Source organism: Rana temporaria, chromosome 12 (genome assembly GCF_905171775.1).
Source record: "Rana temporaria chromosome 12, aRanTem1.1, whole genome shotgun sequence".
Classification (NCBI taxonomy): Eukaryota; Metazoa; Chordata; class Amphibia; order Anura; family Ranidae; genus Rana; species Rana temporaria.
Window position 1 is genome coordinate 102,288,445 of NC_053500.1, and position 16,620 is coordinate 102,305,064.

The 16,620-nt window shown below is 44.2% G+C and overlaps 1 protein-coding gene across 2 annotated transcripts; it reads left to right on the plus strand.

Moving 5' to 3' along the window:
• Nucleotides 1-3: 3 nt before the first annotated feature.
• Nucleotides 4-15,094, plus strand: LOC120918416. 2 transcript variants are annotated; one of them, XM_040329964.1, is made up of 3 exons: nt 4-99; nt 13,159-13,281; nt 13,375-15,094. In XM_040329964.1, the coding sequence occupies exon 3, from the start codon at nt 13,661-13,663 to the stop codon at nt 14,774-14,776; it is 1,116 nt and encodes a 371-aa protein (XP_040185898.1). In that variant the 5' UTR covers nt 4-99; nt 13,159-13,281; nt 13,375-13,660; the 3' UTR covers nt 14,777-15,094. The 2 variants fall into 2 exon arrangements, with proteins under 2 accessions (XP_040185898.1, XP_040185899.1); XM_040329965.1 differs by lacking the exon at nt 4-99 and adding an exon at nt 106-583.
• Nucleotides 15,095-16,620: the final 1,526 nt, after the last annotated feature.

Below are 16,620 nucleotides of genomic sequence, written 5' to 3' on the forward strand. Positions count from 1 at the left end.
CTTTAGTTGGTTCCTGTGGGCGTGGTTGCATTTCGGTCACGTGGGAGATGCGATAGTGAGGTCCAGTTTGCCGTGGAGCCGCTGTCCTTGTATGTTGAGGTGAGCCGTGCTGTAAACGTGCCCATAGAATGAGAATATGAGCGTCAGGAAAACTTGTCATTAGCTTTGCCCGTTTCTTTGTGGAAGCTGAGAGCAGAGCAATGCATAGAAGCTGCGTTGTCTGTCTCTGTGGGGGAAGACCCTCTTTTCTCACCCTGTGCATGCTAGAAAAGGCAAAGCAGTCCCGGTATCTCCTCAATATCTCCTGAAAGTCTATGTTTCTATTATTCTGCCGCCCCCCTTTGAAGCGGTGACACCCGACGCCCCATGGTGTCACCCCACCTCCCTCTGTTCTGTACTGTGGGGGTGGGGTACAACAGCCATCTCCCAACTGAGCATCCATAGTAATAGGCGGCCACATATTCTACATGAGATCACACTGTGCAGCTGTGAGAGTGCAGGCAGTGATGTGGGCATCAGAAGGAGAGCCCAGCCATAAGATAACAGAGGAGTGGAGGTTTAGGACCTGAAAATGTGGGTTTAGGTAAGTAAAAAAGGCATTCCTTTTTGTGATCAAAGGGGGTTGTTTGTTGCCAGCTGGGTACACGCGTCATTTTTTTTTTTTTAACCCAGTGGACTGGTTGGTGCACTAAGGCTGCTTTCACATTGAGGCGTGCAGCCGCGGTGACGGTATAGCCGCGCTATTCGTCGTATTTACCGCGATATTCGGGCGCTAGCGGTGGGGTTTGCGGGCGGTATTACCGCGCTTTCCCATTGAGTTCAATGGGAAGGCGCGGTATAGGAGTGGTGAACACACCGCTCCTATACTACGGTAAAGATGCGGCTAGCAGGACTTTTGGAGCGCTCCTGCTAGCGCACCGCTTCAATGTGAAAGCCTTCGGGCTTTCACATTGAACACTACAGGGCAGGTTTTTTTCATGCGGTATAGCGGCACTATTTTTAGCGATGTACCGCATTAAAAACGCCTCAATGTGAAAGGGGCAATTCACACTGACTAGCGCTAAAATGCAGGTACACTTCAACCGTTTTGGACGTATTTTTAAAGTTGTCCGTTGACATGCATTTTAGTGCAATGCAACATTATGGTGTAAATAGGACACAATTATTGTTTTACAGATGTCCTACCATTGATCTGCATTTTACAGCTGCGCTAAATTGCACTGATTTTTTTTTCTATTGAAAAGCCTGTGGCGTGCATAACACAACCCAAAAACTTCACCTGGTGCAGGAAAAATGTGCACACACCTAAAGAGTGACATAAAAAAACTGTGACGGGTGCATCGTCAATTGGCCCTCTGAAAAGGGGCCGGCTCTAATCCCCCGGGGCGTTAGGCTCCTGGCAGGGAAAAGAGTGGTCTGTGATCCATGCAGCCGAAGCCACAAGGACCCAACATGGTCCAAGCAGCTGAAGCCACAAGGACCCAACATGGTCCAAGCAGCCGAAGCCACAAGGACCCAACATGGTCCAAGCAGCCGAAGCCACAAGGACCCAACATGGTCCAAGCAGCCGAAGCCACAAGGACCCAACATGGTCCAAGCAGCCGAAGCCACAAGGACCCAACATGGTCCAAGCAGCCGAAGCCACAAGGACCCAACATGGTCCAAGCAGCCGAAGCCACAAGGACCCAACATGGTCCAAGCAGCTGAAGCCACAAGGACCCAACATGGTCCAAGCAGCTGAAGCCACAAGGACCCAACATGGTCCAAGCAGCTGAAGCCACAAGGACCCAACATGGTCCAAGCAGCTGAAGCCACAAGGACCCAACATGGTCCAAGCAGCTGAAGCCACAAGGACCCAACATGGTCCAAGCAGCTGAAGCCACAAGGACCCAACATGGTCCAAGCAGCTGAAGCCACAAGGACCCAACATGGTCCAAGCAGCTGAAGCCACAAGGACCCAACATGGTCCAAGCAGCCGAAGCCACAAGGACCCAACATCCTCGGAGGGACTGCCGAAACAGAACCCTCCTCGGTGAGGCTCCCCCGAAGGGGGAGAGCGGGCGAACTAAGCCAGAAGGCCATGTCCACCCACTCCCAAGACTTTCACAGCAGGCCCGAGGACCAGCACCCTACTCGCCACACATAAAGTGCAGTGCACCAAACAAAAAAAAAGACAAAAACGTGACAAACACGGGGGGAAAGGAAGGTGGGAATGGTGAGTGGAAAGTGGCCACCGTGCAATGCGATCTCCGGCCAGGAACAAAAATTCCTCTGGTCCTAGCCAAAAGGCTCACTGATATTGTAATGTGTATGGCCTCTAAGTGATGATAGTGTGGTGATCTTCCCCGCTGAGCTGTTGTGTTCTGACAGAGGGATTGCCCATCTACCAGAACAAAAACACAAAAAGGAACTCTGCGCTCATGAAAGTTCACCAATTTAAATCAGCTCAAAATAATGAGGAAAAAAACATCCAATAAAAACTCTATATTTGGGAAGATCCAGTCCTTTTAATAGAAAGCAATTTTCAAAATTTCCACAGCACAGTCCAAAATGTATAGTATACAAAATAGAAAGTAGTTCCCAAAGCCTGTGTAACTCTAGCACACTCTCAGGGCTTCAAAGGGTTAAAACTTGCGGTTTCAGTTTGGGCTGTCTATCATGACCGAATGACGTGAGATGTCAGTGTGCTCACCCAGGGAGAGCGTCCTCTGCCATTGGCCTTCCCGTGCTGTGTCCCCGGCGGCTGAATACATCGGGTCTGCCGGCGCTTCCAGACCCGCACAGGAAGGTGACCGTGACCCCGGATCGTCCGGTTCCACTCAGGGGGAGTGATACTCGTTCTATGTTCACACCGGCTGGGTAATGTACTGCTACTATTGCCTTCGCTGATTCTGTCATGATAGACAGCCCAAACTGAAACCGCAAGTTTTAACCCTTTGAAGCCCTGAGAGTGTGCTAGAGTTACACAGGCTTTGGGAACTACTTTCTATTTTGTATATTATACATTTTGGACTGTGCTGTGGAAATTTTGAAAATTGCTTTCTATTAAAAGGACTGGATCTTCCCAAATATAGAGTTTTTATTGGATGTTTTTTTCCTCATTATTTTGAGCTGATTTAAATTGGTGAACTTTCATGAGCGCAGAGTTCCTTTTTGTGTTTTTGTGTATGACTGGTACTTCAGGGTACCTGGAATCCTGCAGCACTGGCTGTTCACAGCCCACACGAGGGTTTTTATGTATGTTGTTGGACAAAAGTTTTTTTCCCATAGAGCGCCAGTGATTTTTTTGTATCATCTACCAGAACACACTGATCAGTGCTTGCAGCCAATGGTGAATTTCCAACATGATCGTTTTTTTTTTACCTTCAGCCTTTACAAACACCTTTAAAAATTGAATTTTTGCGCTTTTCAGCCTTGGTGAAAGCTTATTTACACAAAAGAAAGAACTTTGCGCTGTGGGATATAGTTAAAATATATAATGCAAAGAGAAAGCTGCTCCCCAGAAAAGTACAATGCGCTAACTTTGACTAGTGAAATATAGGGGGCACTAATATTCTAATTAGCTGTGCTAAACCGATGTAAAGTGCTAAATGCTCATTCGAATAATGTATCACATGATTCATTAATAAAACAGTAATAAAGTGCATAGTAGTAGTCGGTGCAAAATAATCGTATAAAGTGCAATGGTAAGCAATAAATGAATGTTTCATCAAGAAAAGTCCATAGATATATTATGCTTCAACTTGGATTCTGTGCACCTACACTGATGTATAAAACTTCATATACAGGTCATTCAAAAAAAATTAGCATATTGTGATAAGGTTCATTATTTTCTGTAATGTACTGATAAACATTAGACTTTCATATATTTTAGATTCATTACACACAACTGAAGTAGTTCAAGCCTTTTATTGTTTTAATATTGATGATTTTGGCATACAGCTCATGAAAACCCAAAATTCCTATCTCAAAAAATTAGCATATCATGAAAAGGTTCTCTAAACGAGCTCTTAACCTAATCATCTGAATCAACTAATTAACTCTAAACACCTGCAAAAGATTCCTGAGGCTTTTAAAAACTCCCAGCCTGGTTCATTACTCCAAACCGCAATCATGGGTAAGACTGCCGACCTGACTGCTGTCCAGAAGGCCATCATTGACACCCTCAAGCAAGAGGGTAAGACACAGAAAGAAATTTCTGAACAAAATGGGCTGTTCCCAGAGTGCTGTATCAAGGCACCTCGGTGGGAAGTCTGTGGGAAGGAAAAAGTGTGGTAGAAAACGCTGCACAACGAGAAGAGGTGACCGGACCCTGAGGAAGATTGTGGAGAAGGACCGATTCCAGACTTTGGGGGACCTGCGGAAGCAGTGGACTGAGTCTGGAGTAGAAACATCCAGAGCCACCGTGTACAGGCGTGTGCAGGAAATGGGCTACAGGTGCCGCATTCCCCAGGTCAAGCCACTTTTGAACCAGAAACAGCGGCAGAAGCGCCTGACCTGGGCTACAGAGAAGCAACACTGGACTGTTGCTCAGTGGTCCAAAGTACTTTTTTCGGATGAAAGCAAATTTTGCATGTCATTCGGTAATCAAGGTGCCAGAGTCTGGAGGAAGACTGGGGAGAGGGAAATGCCAAAATGCCTGAAATCCAGTGTCAAGTACCCACAGTCAGTGATGGTTTGAGGTGCCATGTCAGCTGCTGGTGTTGGTCCACTGTGTTTTATCAAGGGCAGGGTGAATGCAGCTAGCTATCAGGAGATTTTGGAGCACTTCATGCTTCCATCTGCTGAAAAGCTTTATGAAGATTTAATTTTTCAGCACGACCTGGCACCTGCTCACAGTGCCAAAACCACTGGTAAATGGTTTACTGACCATGGTATTACTGTGCTCAATTGGCCTGCCAACTCTCCTGACCTGAACCCCATAGAGAATCTGTGGGATATTGGGAAGAGAAAGTTGAGAGACGCAAGACCCAACACTCTGGATGAGCTTAAAGCCGCTACCGAAGCATCCTGGGCCTCCATAACACCTCAGCAGTGCCACAGGCTGATTGCCTCCATGCCACGCCGCATTGAAGCAGTCATTTCTGCAAAAGGATTCCCGACCAAGTATTGAGTGCATAACTGAACAGAATTATTTGAAGGTTGACTTTTTTTTATTAAAAACACTTCTTTTATTGGTCGGATGAAATATGCTAATTTTTTGAGATAGGAATTTTGGGTTTTCATGAGCTGTATGCCAAAATCATCAATATTAAAACAATAAAAAGGCTTGAACTACTTCAGTTGTGTGTAATGAATCTAAAATATATGAAAGTCTAATGTTTATCAGTACATTACAGAAAATAATGAACTTTATCACAATATGCTAATTTTTTGAGAATGACCTGTATGTCACCCAGTGGAAAGTGAGTGAAATGCCTACTCAGTAGATCAACAATGACCTCTTTAATTAAAAAGCAGGTCAGTATGCACAGTAATAAGTGAATTGGGAGTCTTGCTGCTGTATTGATATGGCTGGGAACCTTGTATTACTCCACCAATGTAGCCCATTAAAAGACAGATAAACAAGGCACCATAGGGTAAAACTACTTAATAATAAAGGTAAAATACAAAAAGCCAAATGGCCGCTTACATATTTTAGTGCCTTGTCTTGGCACTGGGAATAGAGCGTGTATCACCAGGCATTTGGTGTTTGCAGCCATTCAGCTTCCGCTGTCTTGTCACATTCTGCTCCCCATCAGAGATTGACCTGGAAGTGACGTTCCGTCGCCGCCATCTTGCTACACTCATGCACAGTAATGATAGAGTGAGAAGGGGGCAAGCGGACATCTTGTTACACCCACCAGAGTTTTAGATTTCACAGTTATTTTCAACACAAAACGGAGCTTATATGCTTAAATACAGTATTTTGAAATCCGACAGACTGTTTACATGTTAAATGTGAAAATCGGAGGTGTTCTGTCACATCAACCATGTAAGGTCAGCAGGTTTGCTGCTGCTTTTAAAATTTAACATTTAAACTGTCCGTCCGATTTCCAAATACTGTATTTAAGCATATAAGCTCAATTTTGTGTTGAAAATAACTGTGAAATCTAAAACTCTGGTGGGTGTAACAAGATGTCCGCTTGCCCCCTTCTCACTCTATCATTACTGTGCAGGAGTTTGGGGTGTAGCAAGATGGCGGCGACAAAATGTCACTTCCGGAGCATTCTGTGATAGGGAGCGGAATGTGACACTACACCGCTAGTAAGTCCAGCGAGCTTTCCACCGCCGTGATGTACGAAAACCGGGGTGCGTCTCGTTCATTGCTCACTTTCCACTGGGTGACATATATGAAGATTTATCCATCAGTGAAGGTTTTCTTGATAAAACATTCATTTATTGCTTACCATTGCACTTTATAAGATTATTTTGCACTGACTAATACGATGCACTTTATTACTGTATTTTTAATGAATCGTGTGATGCAGCATTTGTCGAATTGGCATTTAGCACTTTACATTGGTTTAGCACAGCTGAAAGCTTATTTAGCCAGAAGCCTATGGTTGGGGTGGGTATGGGCTGTGTAGGCCACCTATTTATACCCCTTTGGCTATGTGAAGTTACATTGGGATCCTTGCCACATGCATACACTGCATTGGAAACTGCCTCTGACGGTATGTCTGCAGCCTTGGCACAAGTCTGTTCCTTCAGCCCTAATGCATTTATATTTTACTTCACAACGCTTTTTGTGAAAAAATAATTTGGTGCTGCTCATGTTCATTGACATTGGGCATAACATTATGGGGTTGATTTACTAAAGGCAAATAGTAGAGCTTGGCGATTTCCCCCCCCCCCCCCCCCCAAATAAATCTGCAAAGTTTGAGGGATCCTAGTTCCTCCCTGCACCATACAAAGGGGAATTTAGGTTTTATTGCCTGCTGTTCTTTCTTTGAGGTTTATTATGTTCACGATCTCTGACTTGGCTGTTTTTTTAAAGTTTGAGATCTTCTTCTCGTACTTGTCCAGCTCCTCCAACACAATCGGTAGTGTTATCCTAAGATTGGAAATATAAAAGATTACATTGTCTGCATATGCAGCCACTTTTATTTTTTATTTTTTTAAGGCTATTATCCGATTAATCGAAACAATAATCGGCCAACTAATCGATTATGAAAATAATCGTTGGTTGCAGCCCTAATCTCCTGTTACAATAAGTTTCCCTTCTTTAACCTTTTTAAGAGCTTTGTTCAAGAACTTATTTGGTTCTTGGATTCGGGGAATAGATGTCTGCAATAGTACATTCCATATTAAATATTCTCCCTTTTAAAGAACAAAATCCTTCCCTCAGGGTCTGCCAGCTGCTCCTTTAGACTGCTTTCATACTGGGGCGGTTTTTAGGCATTGTAGTGCTAAAATAGCACCTGTTAAGCGCGTCTTCTGCCTACCCAGTGTGAAAGCCAAAGTGCTTTCACACTGGGGCAGGGTGCTTGCAGGACGGGGAAAAAAGTCCTGCAAGCAGCATCTTTGGGGTGTTGCGGCAGCGGTGCATACACCGCTCCCAAAACAGCCTGCCCATTGAAATTAATGGGCAGCGCTGCTGAAGTGCCAAAACACGGGCGCTTTTAACCCTTTCCTCTGCCGCTAGCATGCTTTGCCGCTAAGGCCTGGAAACTCTCCAATGTGAAGGGGGTCTTAGTACAAAGACAGAACTTTTATCAAATACAGTTGCTACTCCCCACTAGCGGCTTGACGTTGAATCTCAAAAAAAACACTTCGGGAAGAGATGAGAGTTAATTCTATACTCAGAGGCATGTGTGATGTGTCTCTTGTAGACATATCACATTTACTGCATAATAGTGTAGTTCTTTATATAGCTTGTATCTTTTACTGAAAGTATTTATGCCTCTAACATTGTAAGTCACTAAGTTTATCAGAGCCATAGTGTACCCAAGGAGTGTCTGGCCAGACCTTTACCATTGTGGGTTCCTGAAGGCGGGAGAGGATGGGGAAAAAAAAAGCCGCCAAACGTACAAAAAAAAATCATCCCCCCCCTCCTGTCCCCTTCCAGGAGTACTATCCCTATAAAGGGTTGAACATGTACCACTTCCTGTTCCTTGTACAGATCTGGCGGTATCTACCTAGGTATCGCCTTCTGCCCATACCTTCTAGGGCAGGTATGTCCAAAGTCCGGCCCAAGGGCCAACCGCGGTCTGGTTCTGAACGACCCGCCTGGTTATCTAAACCAGCCTTTCAGAGGTTCTCAGATGTGCCGCGAGATCAGGAGAGAGGACTGTCGGATGAGCCCGATCCCCTGCAGTACCCGGCTGAATGAGGAAACTGGAAGGTACTGTGCTTGTGCTAGAATCTAGATTAGTTTGAAAAGGGCTTTATACATGTGTCTGTGCATGTGTATGTGCGAGCGTGCATTTGTCTGCATGTGTGTGTGTCTGCATGTGTGTGTATGTATGTTACTTTTAATCCGGACCCCCCCATTCCTGTACCAGGATAGCAGCCAGGACTGCTGCTCCTCTGAAAAGCAATCCATGCAGAGATCGCTTTTCAGAGGCATTTGACAGGTGCTAAAGAGGCAGTATGTTGCCTCCTCACCACCTGTTTTAAGCCCTTAAATGCAGCATCACTATACTGCAACCGTGCAATGCACACAGTTGCGGGGTAGTTGCAGTGCAGCCCCATTCAGCCTGGGTATACCTCCAGCTACAGCCACAGCATGTGTACACCCCCAGCTGCTGCCTCTGCAGCTATAGGGGAGAAGTTGGGGGTGGTAAAAACAGCTCAACCATGTGCTTTTACTGCCCCTCCAACCTGACATGTGAACAAGCCCTTGGTTCACATCTGTTTGGCTGTGTGCTGCGTGTAGGGCAGCCCATTCATTTTCAATGGGCTTCCCTACCCACAAAAATGCAGGGAAAGTCCCTGACTTTTTTTTTTTTATTGCACTGCACCAAAAGCACCCCATGTTTTCCAATGTGTGGGGTACAATTAAGAATTAACGGTACCCCTAAAGAGCAGAGCATTCGTCTGTGTGTCGGGAACGAGCACAACAAAGGCAAGGAAATTCTTGTTGGACAGTGTATTAGTGATCGAACTAACACACTTGGACCGAATTTTAACGGTTCAAAGAATGTCAGGAAAAATGTTCGGCCCTCACGCATGTTCACTTCATCAAATCTGGCCTCTATGAACAAAGTTTGGACACCCCTGTTCGCGGGGGTAACCACTCCTCACACTTCCGACCATAACCACCACTGTAACCTCCAGCCACCCAATCCCTCCCCCCGTACTCCCGCCGCCCCCATTATCCCATTTTCTTTTTTTCACATTTAAGTTATACTGTCTTTTACTTATTTCATTCTTTAGGGTAAGAACTCCTCTCAATGGTCTCCACCTGTAGGAAAGAAAAAGGATCAATTAGTTGTGAGTTGAGGGATCTGACTAGGTCTCATTGACAGAAATAAAATTCTTCTACCCAAGCCGAGTCCATTGCTTGTTCCTTAGGGAGCCCAATATTTCCTTTTTCTCCTCCCAACCCAGAAGGGCTGGGGGTTTAATTTCCAGCTTGCTGCAAAAATCCTCCAAGTCCTCAGGGAATTAAACTGCAGTGTGTCCATCCTTTTTCCCCTTTAAATGACATTAAATGCCCGCATTTTCTCTGTTGGGGGGTTTAAGGAGCCTCCTTGTCAGGTTTTCTGACGATAAATCTGCATATATTTTAAGCTCCACACCCTCAACGGAAGTTCCAACTTCCAAACGGTGCTTTTTTCCATTATTTTTATTTTCTCCTCTACATAATGGAACCCAATGATCACGTCTCTTGGGATGTCGGCAGCTTGGCTTTGGTATCATCACCCTATGAACTCTGTCAATTTTTTATATTTTTGAGGCCTCCTTTCCCAGGATGGGATTAAATAGCCCCCTCATTACAACCGGTAACTCTTCTTCTTTATAGCTGTGGTAAACCTCTTATTCGCAGATTTTTGCACCGGATTCATTTTTTTTTTTTTTTTGGTCCTCGATTTTGTATAAAAGGGATCTCTTAGTCCTCTGTAATGACTTAATCTGTTCACTTATCTCCTCCAGAATCTGGTCATGCATATCCAGCCTTTTCCACCATCTCTTCCACCCTATCTCTGCACGGACTGCCGTACTGTCCATTTTTAGGGAGATTTCAATTTTGGACAGCATCTCTGCTAGGACTTCTTTAAGTAAGGGCATATTTGCTTGTGCTTCCTCAAGCCCTGCTTTCTCCTCTGCTGGTAAAGCGGATCACCCTTTTGTGTTTTGGGCCCTTTTTTTTGGGGTTACCTCCCATGCTTTGTGGAGTAAACCCCAGGCCATTGGACCTTACAGTTGTAGCTTCTACTGTCAGTTTTTGTCTACTTGTCCCGGTCTGTGAGGATACACCTTGTCGGGGGGTACCAGCTCCCTCATCAGACATACTTAATTCTGCTGACATGTATCGCTGGATACCCCCCAGGGCTAGCGGCGGGTTGAGTTGATTTACCAACACTTTTTTTTTTTATTTGCCCCTCATCTTCCACCATCCTTGTTTTTTTTTTTTATATGGAGAGCGAGTGGGTAAATTGAGTTAGTCAATGTCTGAGGGGCTAAACACTCAGACAGAGGGGGAAATCTCGATCTGTGTCTTCGCTGTATAGTTAGCAGGCTGGACTATCTCCTAATGAGCCACTGATTTGACTAATTTCCTCAGGCCCCACTTTATTGCACTTTCCCACTCAGCCCCCAACTCTATGAACTTCTAAAGTCCTGTATACATCTACATGTAGTCCAGTAACAGGAGTCTCACAGTGTAATTAAGAAAAAAAACGTATACAAGAATAATATAAATTTCTTTAATTGGCTGGCCCCAGGCCTTAACCTCCCTGGCGGTATGATTCTTTCAGAAAAAACATGCTGAAAGCGGTACCATTATTTGCAAGGAAATTTGGCGTTTTATATTGTAGGTCTGTCATTTTTAGAAATAACTCACTTAAATCTGACCAAACAAGCTTCTAATAGGCATCCCGGGTATGACATTTTTTTAAAAACAAAATTATAAATTATAATATAATAAATAATTATAAATAATTATAACAAATAATAATATAATTATAATAAAAAATATTCAATAATGTAATCAAATCAAAATCACTGAAATGTGCTCAGTTGCAGAATTGTTGCTGTCATTATTTTTTTTTTTTTATGACGAATTTCCCTACAAATCGCTATCGCACAATTCTGCAAGTGATTATAATTTATTATCGCTGGTTTTTAGCTGATCTAAAACTATTTTTGACATAAAGGGACACTTTTGGTTGCTATGGACAATCTACAGTTTGCAGGGAGAAAGAAACGTTTTTATTATACAAAATGACATGCATGACACAGGACAGACCACTAGGGACAAGGGGGGTGTGTTTTTTTTTACATACAGTACTGTAATCTATAAGATTACAGTATACTGTATGTATAGTGTTTGTTTACTTTTTTGAATTTGGCGCCGTTCTCCGTCCCCGTGCGTCGTAACGTCGCAGGGAACGGAGATCGGCGTCACACGGAGGCACTGTGTGAATCGAGCGAGGACCTGCTCGCTCACACAGCGCGGTGGCATCGCTGGATCCAGGGACAAGGTAAGTAAAACTCCCTGTACATCCAGCGAGGCGAGCCCGAGTCTGACTCGGGGTTACCGATCCTAGCCCAAAAATCTCACCCCGAGTCAGACTCGGGAACACCGCCCAGGAGGTTAAATATAAGTCCAGGATCTTTAAGTAGCCTCGTTCAGGGGGCCCGGGACTTCAGCATAGTGTCCTAGCTGGTTTTCTTTTATTCAGGGGTTCCAAAAGCCCCCTCTCTTTACCTTGGCCTAGTCTCCAGAGCTGCAGCCAGAGAGACCCTTAATACTAGTGGGCTCTGAGTTAAAGGGGCCTTGGGTGTCCTCCCTCAACATTCAGCTTCCTCCCGGGGTACTGGCAAGAGAGGGAGAAGGGCATGCTCCAAGCAGATGGAGCTCCAGACACCTCCTTCCTGCCTCTGTGTTCACAAGTCTCCCAATCAGGGAGGTTGGGGGAGCGTCAGAATCCGCCGTGGAGCTATTGCCAATAGTGCAGCTTCCACGGTCTCTACGGAGGTGAGGAGCAGGGCTCGTAGGGCAGGGAATCGGCAACATGCCAATCTGTGGAACCGCATGTGTACAGACGTGAGAAGCAGCTCATTCCCATCATTGGGCAGCGGTGGCTCTCTACTACAAAAAAAACTCCTATGTACTCATTTTTAAAGAATGGGTGCATTAAAGTACCAAGCCGCCACCTCCCTGCACTGTTATGAGACCATTAGGAGCTGGCAGACCACTTTGTAACTCGCTCTCTCCCAAATTGATTAGGGATAATTGTGGTGATATGTGGACATCAGGTTTAAAGCGGAGAGCTCACAGAGGTGTGAACTAGACTTGAGGCTGGGTTCACACTATTGCGAATTGGATGTGTTTTTTCCCGCATTCCAATTCGCATTTCAGGAGACTGACTGGCTCTCAATGGAGCTGGTTCACACGGCTCTGGGAATGCTGCGGTGAGAATTGCACAGGAGTCCTGTGCGTCTTCTAGTCCCAATTCAGCCACAAATTCGGACCTGAAACAGTGGACGGGAACACACCTAACCCCTGCTGTGAGCTGCTCCACACAGCAGTGTGAACCCAGCCTAAAAGTGTGTTTAAAGGCTTCCTGCTCACGTTATTCATCAGTGTTGCAGCAAACAAGAGCAAGAAATTGCCTCACAGGGCTAAATAATCAGTCTAAAATCTAACAAAGTTATTGAACTTCATGGCTAGTTGTGTCTCCGCTCAGACCTGCGGATATGTTTTATCACCGCCCACATGCATTCTTTCCCCAACACACACCCACTTTTTCCATCCCAGGGAAAGAAAGATTATACCCCAGGTGGGGGAAAGGTGTGGCCAGTGCTTAACCCCATGTATGTTGCTACAGACCTTTCGCTGCCACCAGTTTATCCTATGAAATGCAAGAACCTACAGAAGGTAAACTCTATCTACGACTCCCCCATGGATTGGCACAAACTATATACCAAGTTCTCTCATGTGACATATCTTCCACCTAAAGTTGACATAGTTTTTGTATAAATAAAAATGTTGTGTTTCATAATCAGGTCAGTGAACCAAAGATGCCAAGAAGGAAGAGGGCTACTTCCTGAAACATTGCAGTGTACATGTCCCACAAGAGGCTTTTTAAAATGCATGCATGACAATACGTTCCCCAAGTTGACCTCAAGGTGAGTATCAACTTGCTTTAATCTTGCAGCTTTTAATTTCCCTAATATGTGCATTGTTATACGTTTCTAATTACATTGTTATTTCTTGAATAGTTCTTTGGGGGAAAAAAGAAGAGGACTCTACCGCAATTGAAAATCTTTTTGTTCAGTTTGCTAAAGAAAATTTAGTTAAAATGACCAAAGAATACTTGGCATTAACTTCAAGGAGCATATCAAGTAAATTATCATCTATGTCATCTCGGCTTCTACAAGGATCATTTATTTATTTTTTACTACATATTGTCTTTGCTTGCACAACTTCAAAAGCACAAGAAACATAAATAGAGGGGATATTACAAGACACCACTATCTGGTCAATAAAAGCAACACATAGATAAATATGCCTTCATGTATAGTGGCAACATGTCGCTCACATTGGAGAAGAAAGGAACCTAATTTGAAGTTCCATGTTTTTCCCAAGGACAAGGACCGCATAAGAATATGGCTTAGGAATACAGGACAGTTTGATGAAAATGACCTAGATCAAGCCGTTTTAAAAATAATAGAAGGGAAGCAAAATGATTCTTATCGAATGTGCTCCAAACATTTTTCTTCAGATATGTACCACCAGGTTGGCAGTAAAATTTTATTAAAGAAAAATGCTATCCCAAACATGTTTTTCATTGTTTATAATAGTGCAATTATTGATTTGGATGATGTTGCTGCAAAGAGGCATTGTGCAGAAGTAAGCACATTTCACACTACTAAAGCTCTGGATAAATCTTTACCCTTTGCCGATGATCACACTCTCAATGTTACAATTAAAAGTGAAATTGATGATGATCCAGATGATGTTATTCAAAACAGGCATTGTGCAGAAGTAAGCACATTTCACACTGCCAACGTTCTGAATGAATTTCCCCCTGCCAATGATCACATTCCCAATGTCACTATTAAAAGTGAAAATGGTTATGATTCAGATGATAATATTTCAAACGGGCATTGTGCACAAATGAGCACAGTTCATGCTGCCGAAGTTCTAGATAAATCTTCCCCTACAGCTGAGTTCAATGTTGCTATTAAAAGTGAAAGTAGTGACAATCCAGATGTTACTACAGAGGGGCATTATGAAGAGAGCACAATTCATACTGCTAAAGATCTGGATGATGAGTCTTTCCTTGCAGATGATTACACTCAATGGCATTCTCTGAATTCTTCATCACTGACAAACACTTGTCCTAATTCTGCCGAGAATATGTTCATGGTTGCCAATGGTATCAGAACGTCAACGCCTAACATGTTTGGAAGACCCAAAAAAAGATTTAGAGTATCAAGAGGCATAATGGTCAATATAAATGTCCAAACCAAGAACAAAAGAAGTGGTACCTTGCCATTGTTTGGATGTAAAAATAAAGAAACACAACATGGTCCTCTAACTGCAGAAGTTGGCATTCAGTGTACTTTATTAACTGATATGGCCACTGACATTGCCCAAAACAAAGCTTCATTTATCTAGCAGACTATTGGACACCCTTGGAACAACACACAGGCAGTATAAAAAACATATCTCTGATTGTACCAAATGGCAGACTATTTGGAGAAACTGTCGATTTCAGACCGATTTAGAAGAGTCTTGCGTTGACGTCAACATAAATGAACATTAAGTCAACATAGATTCCTTTAGTAACCGCAATTCTACAGCCTCTCCGGAAGACCACCTGAACCTTCTACGATTTCAGCAAGAAAAGAAAATTGTCTAAGCATACTTTTTTAAATGCGAATTTGTAATGTAAACAAATGCAGTGTTTTAATTTAAAAACAAGTGGTGCTCTTTGACTCTTTTTTGCAAGGCCGCTTTCTTTTTCATACATCATGGGACACAGTCAGGCTAATCATTACCTGCTAGGTTATACTTCATCGCCAGGTAAATGGACACTGGTAGTTCAAAGATCTTTAGAAAGGAAGTGATCCCTATATAACCCCTCCCATAAAGGAAGCACATCAGTTTTATACCAGTGTCTACAAGGTGGATGGCATGGTTTGTTTGAGCTCCAGGTCTATAGTCACAATATACGTTCCAAAAATGAATCAAAGGATTGACTGATCGGGATCCATTTGACACAGGCTATATGCTTGGATAAATGGTACCCGAACCTTGCAAAGAAGACTCTTGATCCTGATAAATTTTACCTGTAAGTGGCCCCCGGGCATTAGACCCTGCAGAGTGGAAATCCTGGACACTACAGTGCTAAGGCATTTCCTGCATGGTGCTATACAGGTCCAAGGGAGTGGACCCTAAACATGAAAAGATACCCATTCCTTTTAAGGTCCCGAGTGACAGGAACCCACCGTCAAGGGTGAAGATTGGGCCCTTAGGGCCAGATTCACAGTGGAGATACGACGGCGTATCGTATCTCTGTTTCTATCTATGCGACTGATTCATAGAATCAGTTGCGCATAGATAGCCATAAGATCCGACAGGTGTAATTGTTTTTACACTGTCGGATCTTAAGATGCAATACCGCGGCCGCCGCTGGGGGGAGTTTGCGTCGTAAACCAGCGTCTGGTATGCAAATTAGGAGTTACGGCGATTCCCGACGGTTTTTCGTGTTCGCTACGTCGCCGCTAGTCTAGTTTCCCGTCGCAAAGTTAGTTGTTTTTTTTTTGGTGCCTTAACTTTACACAGCAATCGTATTGCTGTATAAAGTATGGCCGTCGTTCCCGCGTCGAAATTTAAAAAATAACGTCGTTTGCGTAAGCCGTCCGGGAATACGGAATTACGCTACGCGTGTCGCCGTTCGAAAAAATTACGTCACGGCGCGCAATGCACGGCGGGAGTTCGGAAACAGAGCATGCGCGGTAGGTCCGGCGAGGGAGCGCGCCTAATTTAAATGGCACACGCCCATTTAAATTGGCCCGCCTTTGCGCCGGAGGCCGCCGGCGTAGGTTTTAATCGCAAGTGCTTGGTGAATCAGGCACTTGTGATGAAAAATTGCGGCGGTGTAACGTATCTACGATACGTTACGCCGCCGCTGCCCTACGTGAATCTGGTCCTTAGTTTCTAAGTGGCTCTGCACCTGGATGGGTAAGTGAAACCCCTTTTATTCTATTGTGGGGTGTCCCAGTAATTGTAACAATCAGTCAAGCTAGCTAGAGACTGGACACCTATGTGCGGTGACCATACAGGGGAGTTTTTGGCTAGCTGTGGGTGTTTGCAAAGTGTACTTTTTTTTCTGCTGGTGTCTAGCTGTTTTTTTTACCTTACCTGTATGAGGCGCATGACGGTGTGCTTTTTTGCTTAATTCACCATGTCGCACATGCATTCGCAAGTACGCCTCTGTATTCAGCAGTTGTTTGGCG

Bases quoted from the DNA above. Each gene is read 5' to 3' on its own strand.
- LOC120918416 (XM_040329964.1), top strand. From the start codon at position 13,661: ATGCCTTCATGTATAGTGGCAACATGTCGCTCACATTGGAGAAGAAAG.